Source organism: Salvelinus alpinus, chromosome 1, assembly GCF_045679555.1.
Source record: "Salvelinus alpinus chromosome 1, SLU_Salpinus.1, whole genome shotgun sequence".
Classification (NCBI taxonomy): Eukaryota; Metazoa; Chordata; class Actinopteri; order Salmoniformes; family Salmonidae; genus Salvelinus; species Salvelinus alpinus.
Window position 1 is genome coordinate 73,745,533 of NC_092086.1, and position 18,457 is coordinate 73,763,989.

At 41.0% G+C, this 18,457-nt stretch overlaps 1 protein-coding gene across 6 annotated transcripts in view; it reads right to left on the reverse strand.

Moving 5' to 3' along the window:
• The window catches only part of LOC139530146 (rho guanine nucleotide exchange factor 12-like), a 126,962-nt gene extending 109,194 nt beyond the window's left edge, over window positions 1-17,768 (reverse strand). For 3 of the 6 annotated variants that reach the window (XM_071326321.1, XM_071326312.1, XM_071326294.1), the window contains exon 1: window positions 16,529-17,763. In XM_071326321.1, the coding sequence (XP_071182422.1) occupies window positions 16,529-16,560 (32 nt within the window). In that variant the 5' untranslated portion in view covers window positions 16,561-17,763. Of the gene's footprint in view, window positions 1-16,528 lie in introns of all 6 variants that reach the window. The other 3 variants (XM_071326303.1, XM_071326288.1, XM_071326348.1) reach the window with 3 other exon arrangements.
• Between the last annotated feature and the right edge of the window lie 689 nt (window positions 17,769-18,457).

The window sequence follows — 18,457 nt, forward strand, 5'->3', positions numbered from 1 at the left end:
AGGTCTCTGACCTCCTCCCTATAGGCTGTCTCGTCGTTGTCGGTGATCAGGCCTACCACTGTGGTGTCGTCTGCAAACTTAATGATGGAGTTGGAGTCGTGCCAAACCATGCAGTCATGGGTGAACAGGGAGTACAGGAGGGGACTGAGCACGCACTCCTGGGGAGCTCCATTGTTGAGGATCAGCGTGGCAGATGTGTTGCTACCTACTCTCACCACTTGGGGGCGGCCCGTCAGGAAGTCCAGGTTGTTGCAGAGGGAGGTGTTTAGTCCCAGGTTCCTTAGCTTAGTGATGAGCTTTGAGGGTACTATGGTGTTGAAAGCTAAGCTGTAGTCAATGAATAGCATTCTCACATAGCTGTTCCTTTTGTCCAGGTGGGAAAGGGCCGTGTGGAGTGCAATAGAGATTGCATCATCTGTGGATCTGTTTGGGCGGTATGCAAATTGTAGTGGGTCTAGGGTTTCTGGGATAATGGTGTTGATGTGAGCCATTACCAGCCTTTCAAAGCACTTCATAACTACGGACGTGAGTGCTACGGGTCTGTAGTCATTTAGGCAGGTTGCCTTTGTGTTCTTGGGCACAGGGACTATGGTGGTCTGCTTGAAACATGTTGGTATTACAGACACAATCAGTAACATTTTGAAAATGTCAGTGAAGACACCTGCCAGTTGGTCAGCACATGCTCGGAGCACACGTCCTGGTAATCAGTCTGGCCCCGCAGCCTTGTGTATGTTGACCTGTTTAAAGGTCTTACTCATGTCGGCTACGGAGAGCATGATCACAGAGTCGTCCGGAACAGCTGATGCTCTCATGCATGCCTCAGTGTTGCTTGCCTCGAAGCGAGCATATAAGTGATTTAGCTCGTCTGGTAGGCTCGTGTCACTGGGCAGCTCGCGGCTGTGCTTCCCTTTGTAGTCTGTAATAGTTTGCAAGCCCTGCCACATCCGACGAGCGGAGCCGGTGTAGTATGATTCAATCTTAGCCCTGTATTGACGCTTTGCCTGTTTGATGGTTCGTCGCAGGGCATAGCGTGATTTCTTGTAAGCTTCCCTTTAGCTCAGTGCGGATGTTGCCTGTAATCCATGGCCTCTGGTTGGGGTATGTACGTACAGTCACTGTGGGGTCGACGTCCTTGATGCACTTATTGATAAAGCCAGTGACTGATGTGGTGTATTCCTCAATGTCATCGGAAGAATCCCGGAACATGTTCCTGTCTATGATAGCAAAACAGTCCTGTAGTTTAGCATCTACTTCATCTGACCACTTTTTTATAGACCCGAGTCACTGGTGCTTCCTGCTTTAATTTTTGCTTGTAAGCTGGAATCAGGAGGATAGAGTTGTGGTCGGATTTACCAAATGGAGGGCGAGGGAGAGCTTTGTACCCGTCTCTGTGTGTGGAGTACAGGTGATCTAGAATTTTTTTCCTTCTGGTTGCACATTTAACATGTTGATAGAGATTTGGTAGAACTGATTTAAGTTTCCCTGCATTAAAGTCTCCGGCAACTAGGAGCGCCGCCTCTGGGTGAGTGGTTTCCTGTTTGCTTATTTCCTTATACAGCTGACTGAGTGCAGTCTTACTGCCAGCATCTGTTTGTGGTGGTAAATAAACAGCCACGAAAAGTATAGCTAAGAACTCTCTAGGCAAGTGGTGTGGCAACAGCAAAGGACCTTGTGAAGATGCTGGAGGAAACAGGTACAAAAGTATCTATAGCCACAGTAAAATGAGTCCTATATCGACATAACCTGAAAGGCCGCTCAGCAAGGAAGAAGCCACTGCTCCAAAACCGCCATGAAAAAGCCAGACTACGGTTTGCAATTGCACATGGGGACAAAGATAGTACTTTTTGGAGAAATGTCCTCTGGTCTGATGAAACAAAAAAATAGAACTGTTCGGCCATAATGACTATCGTTATGTTTGGAGGAAAAGGCAGCAAGCATCATGTTATGGGGGTGCTTTGCTGCTGGAGGGACTGGTGCACTTCACAAAATAGATGGCATCATGAGGCAAGAAAATTATGTGGATATATTGAAGCAACATCTCAAGACATCAGTTTGGAAGTGAAAGCTTGGTCGCAAATGGGTCTTCCAAATGAATAACGACCCCAAGCATACTTCCAAAGTTGTGGCAAAGTGGCCAAAGACAACAAAGTCAAGGTATTGGAGTGGCCATCACAAAGCCCTGACCTCAGTACCATAGAAAATGTGTGGGCAGAACTGAAAAAGCGTGTACGAGGAAGGAGGCCTACAAACCTGACTCAGTTACACCAGCTCTGTCAGGAGGAATGGGCCAAAATTTACCAAACTTATTGTGGGGAGCTTGTGGAAGGCTACCCAAAACGTTTAACCCAAGTTAAACAATTTAAAGGCAATGCAACAAAATACTAATTGAGTATATGTAAACTTCTGACCCACTGGGAATGTGATGAAAGAAATAAAAGCTGAAATAAATCACTCTCTACTATTATTCTGACATTTCACATTCTTAAAATAAAGTGGTGATCCTAACTGACCTAAGACAGGGAATTTTTTACTCAGGATTAAATGTCAGGAATTGTAAAAAACTGAGTTTAAATGTATTTGGATAAGGTGTATGTAAACTTCCAAATGTATCTCACACCACATGGCCCCCCCATGTGGTGTGGGGGGGGGGGTATTTGGTAATGGTCCGTTAGTGCAGGAAGTTGGCTGATGATTCGATGGTAGTGATAAAGGCGCGGCGGGGTGTAGCTAGTGACTCTACCATACTTGCAGCATGGGTTGTGTCTGTGTTCATAATGTGTGAGTGTGTGTGTAATGTGTTTGAGTGTGTCCATGCATGTTTATGTGTGCGCATTTTGCATGTGAGAGTGTGTGTGAAGATAGCGGCAGGGTGACTGCACCTGCTGTTGAGACTCACGCTCCAGTGGGCCTGAGAAAACGAGGCATGCGGGGGAGACAGGAACAGGAACTAGAGGCCTACAGGTCCAGGTGCACTGCCTCAAACAGAGCTACAAATGAGACAGCGGTCCCCACTCTCTCTCTTTCCCTGGTGCATGAGACACATACGCCAAGCCAACTCACTTTGAAGCATATGGCTAATTTCCTTCACTTACCCATGCAATTCCTATGTTGCGTAAATAAAGTTGCTTAATTGTGACTGTGGGGTACAATGTGATTCGAAGCTCTGAGCAAATGACAAAAAGAAAATGGCTAAATGAAATAAATAAGATAAGTCACTGACTCATGAATGATGGATAGTTTAAAAAAAAATAAAAAATACGTGCACACTGTTTGTGCACCAAATATGCCGGCTTATTGAACATGAAAGAGAGACTTAATATACCCAACAGGTGCATATTTCTTTGTGGTCACATTTTCTAAACAAAACCTTTATTTATTGATTTTTTACCGACCTTCTCATTGAGAACACAACTCATGTTTAACATTATACATCGGCCTAAATCACAAGTCCAGAAAAGAAAATTGGCAGCTATAACACTTCTCTGGAATGTTTAGATTGGCATGTCTCTCTCTCCCTTTCTCTCTCCAGACATGGACTGACTCTGGCTTCACTTCAGAGGAGCAGTCTCTGAGGTGGGCTGCTATCAATCCAACTCACTTCAGGCCAACACAATATATTGGGCTACATAACAGCCATCCTGGACTGTAATGTTCAGATTATAGTTTCCCCCTAAGCAACATGATGTGCTTGACATCTTACTCAGTTACTGTATATTTCTGAGGGAGTTACTGTATAATTCTGAGGGAGTTACTGTATAATTCTGAGGGAGAAGGTCATCAGCATGCCTGTTGTAGCTGCTATGAAATCACGCTATTGAAGACAACACTATCAAAGGACAGAGTGCTGTGTTGCTAATGACGGATACCGGGCACATGTTTGGGTATGCTTCAAGAAAATGAGCACATGCATATTTCAAATGATCAATTGCTAATGTAAAACCAGATTAAGGTTATTGTATGGCTAGGGCTGTGAAGATTATGGCTTTAGAAAAAACATAATAGCACAATACTGGAAGGGTGATATAAAACGTAATGTTGTTAAAAGGCGGACCCAAGTTCTAGTGTGCCTAAAGAACCTAATGGACCTAGCCTGTCCTAAAATATAGGATAAAACAACAAAATTGGACAACTTTCTGTTGAAGTAACTGGACCCACAGACAAGGTATAAAACAAGGTCATAGATATGTGAATGAACTTGGTGAGAAGTGAAAAGAGTTGGTTAGATCTCAGTGGCCTGATTTAGATTTTAGATGTTTTTATCCCATGCAGAGTCACAGATGTAGATGCAGTCTACAGTGAAATTCCAACAGCGCAAGTGTGAATGAAACAATAAAAAAACATCATAATATATAAAAACACTAGAAAAAGTAGAAACCGGCAATGTTTTGTAATTGCTCGACGGGAGGTGCCATCTGTTGGCGCCATCTTAGTATCGATCTCAGTGGCCTGTGTACTGATAGCAAGCATAATTACTACGTGTAAAGGATCAGTGGGATGTTGGGGGTCAGTGTTAGAGTCGCAAGTCAGACTATCCTGAGGAAGTCATTTTCCTCCCTCTTCATTGCTGGCGGAGGGAGGAAAGAAATAGCAGGGAGGAGGGGGAGGAGGATGGGAAAGAGGCCGCATATTACTGGCAGTTTCCATGGTGACTGACGCAGCTGGGAAAGTTGAGCGCTTCGTCATGTGTGTGGGGCATGAGGAGCTGTGCTGGACTGCGCTGCTCTCATACACACACTAATACATGCACGCGCACACACAGACAGACAGACACACCAGGCGAGAGGAGAGAGAGAGCTGAGCAAGTTTACTCCCTCTTCAAGAGGGGTCTCTCTCTTTCTCCCCGTGTCTCACTCTCTGACACTTCCTGTGGGAACTGAGCACTAAGGGCCCACACACACACACACACACACACACAACATACAGGGCATTCGGAAAGTATTCAGACCCTTTGACTTTTTACAAATTTTGTCATGTTACAGCCTTATTCCATAATGGATTACATTTTTTTTCTCCCCTCATCAATCTACACACAATAACCCATAATGAAAATGCAAAAACAGGTTTTTAGACATTTTTGCACATTTGTATATTTTTTATACATAAGTATTCAGACCTTTTACTCAGTACTTTGTTGAAGTACATTTGGCAGCATTTACAGCCTTGAATCTTCTTGGGTATGTCGCTACAAGCTTGGCACACCTGTATTTGTGGAGTATCTCCCATTCTTCTCTGCAGATCCTCTCAAGCTCTGTCAGGTTGGATGGGGAGCGTCGCTCTACAGCTAAAAGATGGCGCCGAAGAACATGGCTGACGTTTTACATTCTCCCAACCAATTGTGCTATTTTTTTTTTTTTACTTATTGTGTACATAATGTTGCTGCTTCTGTCTCTTATGACCGAAAAAAACTTCTGGACATCAGAAAAGCGATTACTCACCGCGGACTGGAAGAAACTTTTTCCTTTAACGAGTCCGACGAGAAGGATATCCTGCTTTCACACGCCTTTTGCGTGAAGAAAAGACGCAGGAAAAAGGGTACGCTGATCGGGGATCCTTGTGAGAATCCGGAGGTGAGCGAGTTAACTCCCAATGCCTTCCATTCTTCTTGCTAACGGGCAATCATTGGAAAATAAAATAAAACAACCAACGCTATAAATGCTCACCCAGAAGAAGCGCTCCTAGTGGCCAGGGACATTAATGCAGGCAAGCTTAAATCAGTTTTACCACATTTTTGCCAGCATGTCACATGTGCAACCAGGGGGAAAAAATAATCCTAGACTACCATTACTCGACACACAGAGATGCATACAAAGCTCTCCCCAGCCCTCTATTTGAAAAATCTGACCGCCAATCTATTCTCTTGATTCCTGCTTACAAGCAAAACCTAAAGCAGGAAGTACCAGTGACTCGCTCAATACGGAAGTGGTCAGATGACGCAGATGCTAAACTACAGGACTGTTTTGCTATTTCCGGAATTCATCCAATGGCATTGAGGAATACACCACCTCAGTCATTGGCTTCATCAATAAATGTATCGTTGACGTCGTCCCCACAGTGACTGTACATTCATATCCCAACCAGAAGCCATGGATTACTGGCAACATCCGCATTGAGCTAAAGGTAAATGCAAATTAATTACTTAAAAATCATACAATGTGATTTTCTGGATTTTTGTTTTAGCCTTTCTTAAAATCAATACACAAGTGTGTGTGTGTGTATATATATACACTGCTCAAAAAAATAAAGGGAACACTTAAACAACACAATGTAACTCCAAGTCAATCACACTTCTGTGAAATCAAACTGTCCACTTAGGAAGCAACACTGATTGACAATAAATTTCACATGCTGTTGTGCAAATGGAATAGACAAAAGGTGGAAATTATAGGCAATTAGCAAGACACCCCCAATAAAGGAATGGTTCTGCAGGTGGTGACCACAGACCACTTCTCAGTTCCTATGCTTCCTGGCTGATGTTTTGGTCACTTTTGAATGCTGGCGGTGCTTTCACTCTAGTGGTAGCATGAGACGGAGTCTACAACCCACACAGGTGGCTCAGGTAGTGCAGTTCATCCAGGATGGCACATCAATGCGAGCTGTGGCAAAAAGGTTTGCTGTGTCTGTCAGCGTAGTGTCCAGAGCATGGAGGCGCTACCAGGAGACAGGCCAGTACATCAGGAGACGTGGAGGAGGCCGTAGGAGGGCAACAACCCAGCAGCAGGACCGCTACCTCCGCCTTTGTGCAAGGAGGTGCACTGCTAGAGCCCTGCAAAATGACCCACATGTCATTTCATAATTTTGACGTCTTCACTATTATTCTACAATGTACAAAATAAAAATAAACAAAAACCCTGGAATGAGTAGGTGTGTCCAAACTTTTGACTAGTACAGATACATTCAATGTGTTTTAATCAAATCAACTATATGCACTGAGCTTGTCTGATGCTTAAAGTGTTTACTGAAATTATTAAAAGACACACAGATGACTAGAGGGAGTCCGACTGCAATTGATTTGATGTTCTGTGTTAAAAAATGACAGCAAGTGACTGTGACTAGCACCCGTTCTCTCTCTCCTGCAGCGACCACCACAGAACATCAACAGTGTTATCGCGCTGTCCGTGTTGCTGAACCTGAAAATAATTACAGCCATATCTGACTGAAAAGTTTTCTTACCGAAATCCCTCATTTGTTTAGGAAAAACATTCTCTATTCCCTCAAACCTTGCTCTCTTTACGTGACACATGTATGCGTCGCTGGCACGTGACCAAGAGGGCCTGACCTATAGCATACCATAATCACATGAATAACTTGGTTATAAAAACTCTGAACACCAGAACACGTGACAGCAAAATGGATGCAGGTGACGTGACAAACTCGAAACGGGGGAATGGTTGGTTGCTGAGGAGGTAAAGAGGAAGTCGGATGTATGGAATAAATTTGACTAGTTGTGGAAAATACTGGAGATCTAGAAAAATAAGGTGAGGAGCAAGCGCTGCATGCATATTATTTGTGCCAAACAGGTGCTGTTAGATTACAATATAATTTTTCTGACCATTTGGAACAATGTAAACAACACTAAATAAATTATAAGCGTACCAGAGTCTGTTGTAATTATTATTATTTTATTGTTTTTGGAAAGCCTTTATTATTGCAAAGACTAAAAACAGTAGCATGCATTCGTGAATACTGTTGCTGACATGGAATGGTTTATTTATTGTTTATGCTAATATTTAAAAGGTTGCGTTGTTATATTAAAACTAAAATGCTTGACTGCATCTCAAATCATGAATGACACATATGCTGTGTGATGACATGAACGACTTAATTGATACAGTAGCCTATATAAGTACTGAAATATAGGCCTAAATTACAGTGTTAAGTCTAAACAGGATGCGCTCTTAGGCCTGCAGCCCGATGGTGGTTATACAAGGCTGCTATACTAAGCCTACTAATGACAACATTACTTATTATAATGATCATAATAAAAACAACAACAACGAGATCAAGGAGGGTTATTATTATTAAAATTATAATTTCTCTGACAAATTGGAACAGTGTAAACAAATAAATCATAAATAATTCCAGAGAGGCTGTTCTAAGGGGTGAAAAAAAAATGTCTAAACCCTTTATTACGGCATAGGAAAGATTAAAAACTGAATTTGTAAAATTGCTTATCAGACGTGGTGATTGCTAGACGCTTGGTGCTCACGAAATCAGTAGGCTATTAAACAAACAGTCAAACAGGCTACTAAAGCAGGATCTGTATTATTTTTCCACACACACACACACACACACAATATATATATATATATATATATAGAATACAGCCAGGCACATTTAACAGTTAGGCTGTTGATTATAGACCTAATGAAGTTTGGCGTTTCCTCTCTCCTCACTATTCTTAGACAATTAAGGGTTGTTTTCTCATCTCCTAACTGCACTGCTGTCTCCGCCGCATTGTTCTCAACGCCAACATGGTGGGTAACTTTGCTCTTATGCAAAGGACACCACTATGTAAGTAACCATTTCAATAGAATGTCTGCGACAACTGTTGATAGGCGTAGCTGTTAAATTCGCTCAGGCTATCTACATTTTGGGCTCCTGAGTGGCGCAGCGGTCTAAGGCACTGCATCGCAGTGCTAGAGGCGGCACTACAGACCCTGGTCAGTAAACATTGGCAAAAAAGTCTAAATTGTTGCCATCAGTACAGTTGCAGTCACCAAAGCTCTGGATAACATAAAACAGCCTAACCAGCTCTGCTAGGGCAAGTAAAATGGTCAGGGAACTGTTCTCTCATTTGTGTCTGGAAGTAGCTAGCAAGCTAGCCAACGTTAGCCAGTTAACTTGGGTGCTTGACTGCGGTTGTTGGGACAGAACGCTCAGATCAACCCTTAAAGAGATAGTGGGGCTAAAGCACAAGAGGGTGTGAACAACACTGAATGGGTATAGACAAAGAAGAGCTCTCCAGTAGGCGTACCAAAACATTCAAAGGCCATTTTCTCAAAAGTGAGGTTACAAGTTTATCAACTTTCAAAGCAGAATTACTTTCCCATTGTTCCTCAAATGCAGTGTGTGATATACCATTTTGTAGCTTTGCGTTTACATTTTATCCAATGTAAAAAACACAATTAAAAATGTTGCTACATCGTGTAAGACCAAATCAAGGCAGTAGGTCACAATTGCTTTGTAAAGAAAATCATTTGTTTACCTTTTGTTAATAAAATACTTTTTCTGCAAACAGACCCTTCTGTAGGTATTACATTATAGTTTTTAATTCCGGTACTGAGTCAATGTGAGTTAATGTGAAGCGGCTAATTGTATTGCTAATAGGCTAGGTGTTTGTAGATCGAATGAGGTGAATGAAGCTACAGCAACAAATGTGATACTGGCTGGGGTCATTTTTGCTTGTTTTAGCTGTTCCCCAAACAGCATTTTAGAGTTTTTAAATTGAATAGAAATGCAGTAAATGAGTGAAAGGAGAAAAAAGAGAAAGGGACAAAAGGAGGGAAAGAGACAGCTGGTCACATTACTAAGGCAAACATAACCTAAGGAGGACATAAATACTAAAGGTTGTAGCTGTTTGTGTAGACACTTGAAAAAAGGGCCTGTAGGACCTGTCTGGTCGACTGAGATGACAAGGCAGAGCAACGCCATATCATGGACAAACCTCTTCCCATTTTACCAACCATTGAGTCTATATGTTTTGACCATGAAAGCTCACCATCTAGGGTTATACCCAGCAGTTTAGTCTCCTCAACTTGCTCAATAGCCTCATTATTCAATAATCGATCTAAACGAGGTTGAGTTGAGCGAGTGATTGCTCCCCAAAATTATGTTTTTCGTTTTTGATATATTTAGCACCATCCTATTGCTAGTTACCCATTACTGACAGGAGCTCTATGTTAAGCGTCTCATTTATTGACTTTACTGTTGCAGTCATTTATTGACTTTACTGTTGTATACTGTTGAGTCGTCAGCGTACCTAGACACACAGCTTTATATAAGATCAATGGGAGGTCATATTTATAAACAGAAAACAATAAAATGGCCCTAGCCGGCTGGTTATGATCAATGACATCAAAAGCTTCACTGAATAAAACACCTCCCATAATCTTCTATCAATTTCTTTTAGACAATCATCAATCATTTGTGTCAGTGCCGAACACGTGCCCGGTATGCTTGTAATCATTAAGGACTGAGGAGTTTGTCACGATTCAAAATAAACAGAATGGAGCTAAGCACAGGCATCCTAGAGGAAAACGTAGTTCAGTCTGCATTCCACCAGACATTGGGAGATGAATTCACCTTTCAGCAGGACAATTACTTATAACAAGGTCAAATCTACAATGAAGTTGCTTACCAATAACACAGTGAATGTTCCTGAGTTAAAGTAAATCTATGGCAAGACCTGGAAATGGTTGTTAAGCAATGATCAACAACCAATTTGACAGAGCTTGAAGAATTTTGAAAATAATAAATTGGGCAAATGTTGCACAATTCAAGGTATGGAAAGCTCTTAGAGATGTAATCACTGCCAAAGGTGTTTATACAAAGTATTTACTCAGGGGTGTGAATACTTAGGTAAATTAGATACTTCTGCATTTCATTTTCAATACATTTGCAAAAAATTATATGAACATGTTTTCACTTTGTCATTATGGGGTATTGTGTGTAGATGGGTGAGGGGGAAAAATCTATTGAATCCAATTTGAATTCAGGCTGTAACACAACAAATTGTGGAATAAGTCACAGGATATGAATACTTTCTGAAGGCACTGTATGTAGCTTAGTGTGCATATCACTTTTTCCCCGCGTCATCCTCTCAGGACAGGGGGCTCTCCTTCAACTGGAAAGGTTTCTTGTAGTCTGTTTATGGCTTCATCGGCGCTTGTGAATTCCATCCTTTGCGTTCCCTTCCATACCCACAGCACTGCAAGCTGTTCGTAGCCCATCTGTAAATAGCCCATCCGATCTACCTACCTCATCCCCATATGAAGCTGGAGACTTATATCTCCCTCACTAACTTTAAGCACCAGCTGTCAGAGCAGCTCACAGAACACTGCACATAGCCCATCTGTAAATAGCCCCATACTGTTATTTATTTTGCTCCTTTGCACCCTAGTATCTCTACTTGCACATTCATCTTCTGCACATCTATCACTCCAGTGTTTAATTGCTAAATTGTAATTATTTCGCCACTATGGCCTATTTATTGCCTTACCTCCCTTATCCTATCTCATATGAACACACTGTATATAAACTTTTTCTATTGTATTATTGACTGTATGATTGTTTATTCCATGTGTAACTCTGTGTTGTTGTTTGTGTCGCACTGCTTTGCTTTATCTTGGCCAGGTCGCAGTTGTAAATGAGAACTTGTTCTCAACTAGCCTACCTGGTTAAATCAAGGTGAAATAAATAAAATTTTAAAAAACAGGACAACGACCATAAGCACACAGCCAAACTGAGCAATCGAGGGAGAAAGGCCTTGGTCAGGGAGGTGACCAAGAACTAGAGGTCGACCGATTATGATTTTTCAACGCTGATAACCGATACCGATTATTGGAGGACCAAAAAAGCCGATAACGATTAAAATCGGACGATTTTTATTTATTTATTTGTAATAATGACAATTACAACAATACTGAATGAACACTTATTTTTACTTAATATAATACATCAATAAAATCAATTTAGCCTCAAATAAATAATGAAACATGTTCAATTTGGTTTAAATAATGCAAAAACAAAGTGTTGGAGAAGAAAGTAAAAGTGCAATATGTGCCATGTAAGAAAGCTAACGTTTAAGTTCCTTGCTCAGAACATGAGAACATATGAAAGCTGGTGGTTCCTTTTAACATGAGTCATCAATATTCCCAGGTAAGAAGTTTTAGATTGTAGTTATTTTAGGAATATTTCTCTCTATACCATTTGTATTTCATTAACCTTTGACTATTGGATGTTCTTATAGGCACTTTAGTATTGCCAGTGTAACAGTATAGCTTCCGTCCCTCTCCTCGCTCCTCCCTGGGCTCGAACCAGGAACACAACGACAACAGCCACCCTCGAAGCAGCGTTACCCATGCAGAACAAGGGAAACAACCACTCCAAGGCTCAGAGCGAGTGACGTTTGAAACGCTATTAGTGCACGCTAACTAGCTAGCCATTTTACACCAGCCTCCTCTCGGGAGTTGATAGGCTTGAAGTCATAAACAGCGCAATGCTTGATGCACAACGAAGAGCTGCTGGCAAAACGCACGAAAGTGCTGTTTGAATGAATGTTTACGCGCCTGCTTCTGCCTACCACCACTCAGTCAGATACTTAGATACTGGTATGCTTGTATGCTCAGTCAGATTATATGCAACGCAGGACACGCTAGATAATATCTAGTAATATCATCAACCATGTGTAGTTAAATAGTGATTATGATTGATTGATTGTTTTTTATAAGATAAGTTTAATGCCAGCTAGCAACTTACCTTGGCTTACTGCATTCGCGTAACAGGCAGTCTCCTTGTGGAGTGCACAAGGACTAGTTAACTGTAAGGTTGCAAGATTTGATCCCCCGAGCTGACAAGGTGAAAATCTGTCGTTCTGCCCCTGAACGAGGCAGTTAACCCACCGTTCCTAGGCCGTCAATGAAAATAAGAATGTGTTCTTAACTGACTTGCCTAGTTAAATAAAGATTAAATAAAGGTGTAAAAAAATAAATAATAATTAATAATAAATTCGCCAAAATGGGTGTCCAAAAATACCGATTTCTGATTGTTATGAAAACTTGAAATCGGCCCTAATTAATCGGCCATTCCGATTAATCGGTCGACCTTTACCAAGAACCCAATGGTCACTGACAGAGCACCAAAGTTCCTCTGTGGAGATGGGAGAACCTTACAGAAGGACCGTGGATAGACGGCAGCATTCACAGACAACTGAAAGCACAAACCACCACATTTAACCATAGCGAAGTGACTGGGTATATAAACAGTGTAGTTATGCAGAAAACAAACCGTGTAGTTATTCCCTCTAAGGCAGGGGTGTCAAACTCAAATACCCAGTGGGCCAAAATGTAAAACCTGAACAAAGTCGTGGGCCAACATTGAACAAATGAACCTTTTAATATGGACACAAGTTTTGCTTTAACATTGAATATGGAACAAGCATCGCTTATTACCATACAATATATAATTTAATAGTGGAGACATGCAAAATCGAATTTCAAATGAAAAAACACATCAATGGCATTCATTTATTAAATAAATAAAATTTTAATAAAAATCGTATGCCTCTTTTCTATTTGCAGCCTTCTGATTTAAATACCAAAAACAACATTTTCCACTGGCTAATAATTTTACAAATAAAATGATAATAAATCAATCAACCATTCAAGCCCATGCCTTGTAGCAAGAAAAAGTGCACAAAGAAAACGTTAATTATTGCACACTGATCTAATCTGATGTGCCCAAGCCAGATACCTGGCATCTCTTCTTGGATGCTAGTTCATCAATGTCTGGGCTCAGGCTCTGAGCTGAAGAAATCCTCAGTATCGAGCGAAGGTGTTCATCAGTCAGACGTCGTAGTATTAGCGGTGAATGCGCTGTATAATACCGGCGGGCCAGCTCTAGTAGTAATTTGGTATTGTCTCGCGGGCCAAATATAATTACCAGAGTTTGACACCCATGCTCTAAGGCAATCAAACAGGCAAAACGTCAGAACAGAGACAATATGGAGTCACACGTCAATGGATCTGACACGAGACGTATGTGGCAGGGTCTACAGACAATCACGGATTACAAAGGGAAACCAGCCACATCACGGATGTCTCACTTCCAGACAAACTAAACACCTTCGCCCCCCTTTTAGGATAACACAGTGCCACCGACTCCCAAGGATTGTGGATTCTCGTTCTCCGTGGACGACATAAGTAAGACATTTAAACAGAATCCCTAGCCGCGTCCTCAGAGCATGTGCAGACCAGCTGGCTGGAGTGTTTACAGACATACAGTTGAAGTCGGAAGTTTACATACACCTTAGCCAAATACATTTCAACTAAATTTTTCACAATTCCTGACATTTAATCCTAGTAAAAATGTCCTGTCTTAGGCCAGTTATGATCACCACTTTATTTTAAGAATGTGAAATGTCAGAATAATAGTAGAGAGGATGATTTACTTCAACTTGTATTTCTTTCATCACATTCCCAGGGGGTCAGAAGTTTACACACGCTCAATTAGTATTTGGTAGCATTGCCTTAATTGTTTCACTTGGGTCAAACGTTTCGGGTAGCCTTTCACAAGCTTCCCACAATGAGTTGGGTGAATTTTGGCCCATTCCTCCTGACAGAGCTGGTGTAACTGAGTCAGGTTTGTAGGCCTCCTTCCTCGCACACGCTTTTTCAGTTCTGCCCACAAATTTTCTATAGGCTTGAGGTCAGGGCTTTGTGATGGCCACTCCAACACCTTGACTTTGTTGTCCTTAAGCCATTTTGCCACAACTTTGGAAGTATGCTTGGGGTCATTGTCCATTGGGAAGACCCATTTGCGACGAAGCTTTAACTTCCTGACTGACGTCTTGAGATGTTGCTTCAATATATCCACGTAATTGTCCTTCCTCATGGTGCCATCTATTTTGTGAAGTGCACCAGTCCCTCCTGCAGCAAAGCACCCCCACAACATGATGCTGCCACCCCCGTGCTTCAAGGTTGGGATGGTGTTCTTCGGCTTGCAAGCCTCCCCCTTTTTCCTCCAAACATAACGATGGTCATTATGGCCAAGCAGTTATATTTTAGTTTCATCAGACCAGAGGACATTTCTCCAAAAGGTACAATCTTTGTCCCTGTGTGCAGTTGCAAACCGTAGTCTGGCTTTTTTATGGCGGTTTTGGAGCTGTGGCTTCTTCCTTGCTGAGTGGCCTTTCAGGTTATGTCGATATAGGACTCGTTTTACTGTGGATATAGATACTTTGTACCCGTTTCCTCCAGCCTCTTCACAAGGTCCTTTGCTGTTCTTCTGGGATTGATTTGCACTTTTCGCACCAAAGTGCTTTCATCTCTAGGAGACAGAACACATCTCCTTCCTGAGCTGTATCACTGAGTTTGAAGGTAGGCCTTGAAATACATCCACAGGTACACCTCCAATTGACTCAAATTATGTGAATTAGTCTATCAGAAGCTTCTAAAGCCATGACATAATTTTCTGGAATTATCCAAGCTGTTTAAAGGCACAGTCAACTTAGTGTATGCAAACTTCTGACCCACTGGAATTGTGATACAGTGAATTATAAGTTAAATAATCTGTCTGTAAACAATTGTTGGAAAAATGACCTGTGTCATGCACAAAGTAGATGTCCTAACCGACTTGCCAAAACTATAGTTTGTTAACAAGAAATTTGTGGAGTGGTTGAAAAACGAGTTTTTGACTCCAACCTTATAAGTGTATGTAAACTTCTTACTTCAACTGTAGATATTTCATAAAAATGTTTAAAAATCTGCCGTCTTCAGCTAAAATAGTCATTTACAACATTAATAATGTCTACACTGTATTTCTGATCAATTTGATGTTATTTTAATGGACCAAAAAATGTGTTTTAATTTCAAAAACAAGGACATTTCTAAGTGAACCCACACTTTTGAACGGTAGTGTAATACTTCAAAGTACTACTTAATTAGGGGGTATCTGTACTTCACTATTTATATTGACAATTTTTACTCCACTACATTCCCAAATAAAATTATGTACTTTTTACTCCATTCATTTTTCTTGACAACCAAAAGTACTCATTACATTTTGGATGCTTTGCAGGACAGGAAAATGGTCCAATTTACATACTTATCAAGAGAACATCCCTGGTCATGCCAACCGACTGCCTTTGATCTGGCGGACTCACTAAACACAATTGCCTAGTTTGTAAATGTTGTCTTGAGTGTGCACCTGGCTATCCGTAAATTACTTTTTTTTTTTTTTAAGAACTGTGCCATCTGGTTTGCTTAATATAGGGAGTTTGAAATTATTTTTACTTTGTCTTTTGATACTTAAGTATATTTAAAAACTAATAATTTTACTCAAGTAGTATTTTACTGGGTGACTTTCACTTGAAGGTATCTTTACTTTCAATCAGGTTTGACAATTGGGTACTTTTTCCACCACTGCCGTTTCCCAAAAACGTACCGCAAGTTATGTTTAGAGCAAGAGTCAGGGCTCTAAACAAAACTCCCCCAGTCAGAAGATACTACATTATCTTCAATAGGCGCTAAAGCAGTTAGCGTCTATGAATGGGGTAGGAGAAAATCAGACACATCTAATAATATTATAAAAGGAAAAGGACATGGGGTTTCATAACAAACGCGTTGGTCCACTGGCCTGAAAACATGACATGGACAAATTCCATCATGTGTATTGCTAGGCTACATGACAATATGCTGCTAGTTACATTAAAATACCAATACAGAGCCGTGGGAAGGGAGAAATGCAATGGCATAAGCAGTATAGGAGTTGAGCTACCATTCATGCATCGTGGGAATGAGATATTATTTACCTGTCAGTGAGTGTTGACTGTGTCTCGCTCATTGGGCTTCCGTTGTTTTTTCCCACACGGATTTTATCCAAATAACGTTAGCATTTTCACAAAAATGACAAACTGTATTTTGGAGAATGGCTTCGCCTTGGCTTTCAATGTCCGTCCAAGGGCGTTCCACAACGATTCAAATTCGTTTAATCCATTAAAAAAATAACATATGGGTGATTCCACGGTGTAGACTTCAATTCTTTGGTGTATTTAGTTTTTTCAAATATTGATGTAAAATAATTGTTCCAGACAGAAGAAATCAGAGGTGACTGTAAACGTTCTTCTTCAGAACCATTACGGGGGCGTGCATGAAATAACGTATTGCCAATGATACATAGATAACTCTGAGTATGGTGAAATGTTACTAGAAAATAAAACGTTAACCTCTCAATATCTTTAGGAGAAACATTAATTGCGACCACACTGTATCATGGGCATCGCCTGTCGCTGCCTGCATCCGTCTTTGTCAATAGACTACCGGGAAAATAATAGCACTAGCTACCTATTGTTAATTTGTTTCCATGTGAAATAACACTGCACAAAGTTACTAATTCGACCAATGTCTTGACAAGATTGGTCTAATCGTTCTGAAGATTCCTTGTTTTAGTTTTCTTTTCATTAAGTTCCCTCAAATGAAGCTTGGTTTCTCTCGAAGTTGGTCGCTTATTTACCTTCCAAAATGTTTTCATGGTAAAATTCCCATCCGATTCGCCCCTTAACCCAGACAGATTTGGTCCTTCATGCCCGGAAGAATGTCGACAACAATGAAAGTGATCATCGCTGCGTTCTAAAGGTTTTCACGAAATTTGAAATATTGTTTCACCACTCCGTTCCAAAAACCGTTTAGATTACATGAGCGATCCTCACAGGCCTCTCGCTCTTTACTGTACTATAGTGCGGATGGAAAAGGGAAATCATTTTCCCACCCCTAAAAAGGGAGAGGAAAAAATATATACAAAAATATCACCTTTCCTCTTGGGCCAAACCGGGTCCCGACACAGCAATTCGTAACAGCAACTTTTGAAAGCAACACACAGATCTCGACAAATTCCGTTTTCTGCAGCCTAGTTTCTTTTGCGGTTGAGCCTACTACGTTTCATTGAATTACAGTATGTATTTGAATCACCTAGGTACGTTTTCGGAATAGAGCTTTCAAAACCTTTGATGTCCGTTTAGTTAGGCTGGCTAAATGGGATGGTCATGATTCAGCATCTCATCTCCATGCTATATATGACAGACCAGTAGATGGTCCATTTACTAAGCCTATTATTGCACATTCCAACAGATACATTTTAATTTAATGTTTATTCGGCTATCAACTACATTATATTATATTGGCTAGATATATATGTATAGGCTCTATAAGTAGTAGCCAGGCCCAGCCAATCATTATTAGTTTTTTCCCCACAAAAGGGCTTTATTACAGACATTTTGAGGAAATGTTCGCATTGTATATATAAGCAATAATTTATGATGTTTCTCTGTCCGCTTTTGTATGTTTAGTATATATTCTAGATCATGCATTCTATTGTACTAGGTACTGATTTATAGATTTTCTGATGTACACTACATGACCAAAAGTATGTGGACACCTGCTCGTCGAACATCTCTTTCCAAAATCATAGTGTTGGTCCTCGTTTACTGCTATAACAGCCTCCACACTTCTGGGAAGGCTTTCCACTAGATGTTGAAACATTTCTGCGGCGACTTGCTTCCATTCAGCCACAAGACCATTAGGGAGGTCGGGCACTGATGCTGGGCGATTAGGCCTGGCTCACAGTCGGTGTTCCAATTCATCCCAAAGGTGTTCGTTGGGGTTGAGGTCAGGGCTCTGTGCAGGCCAGTCAAGTTCTTCCACACAGATCTAGGAAAAAAAATATGTATGGGCCTCTCTTTGTG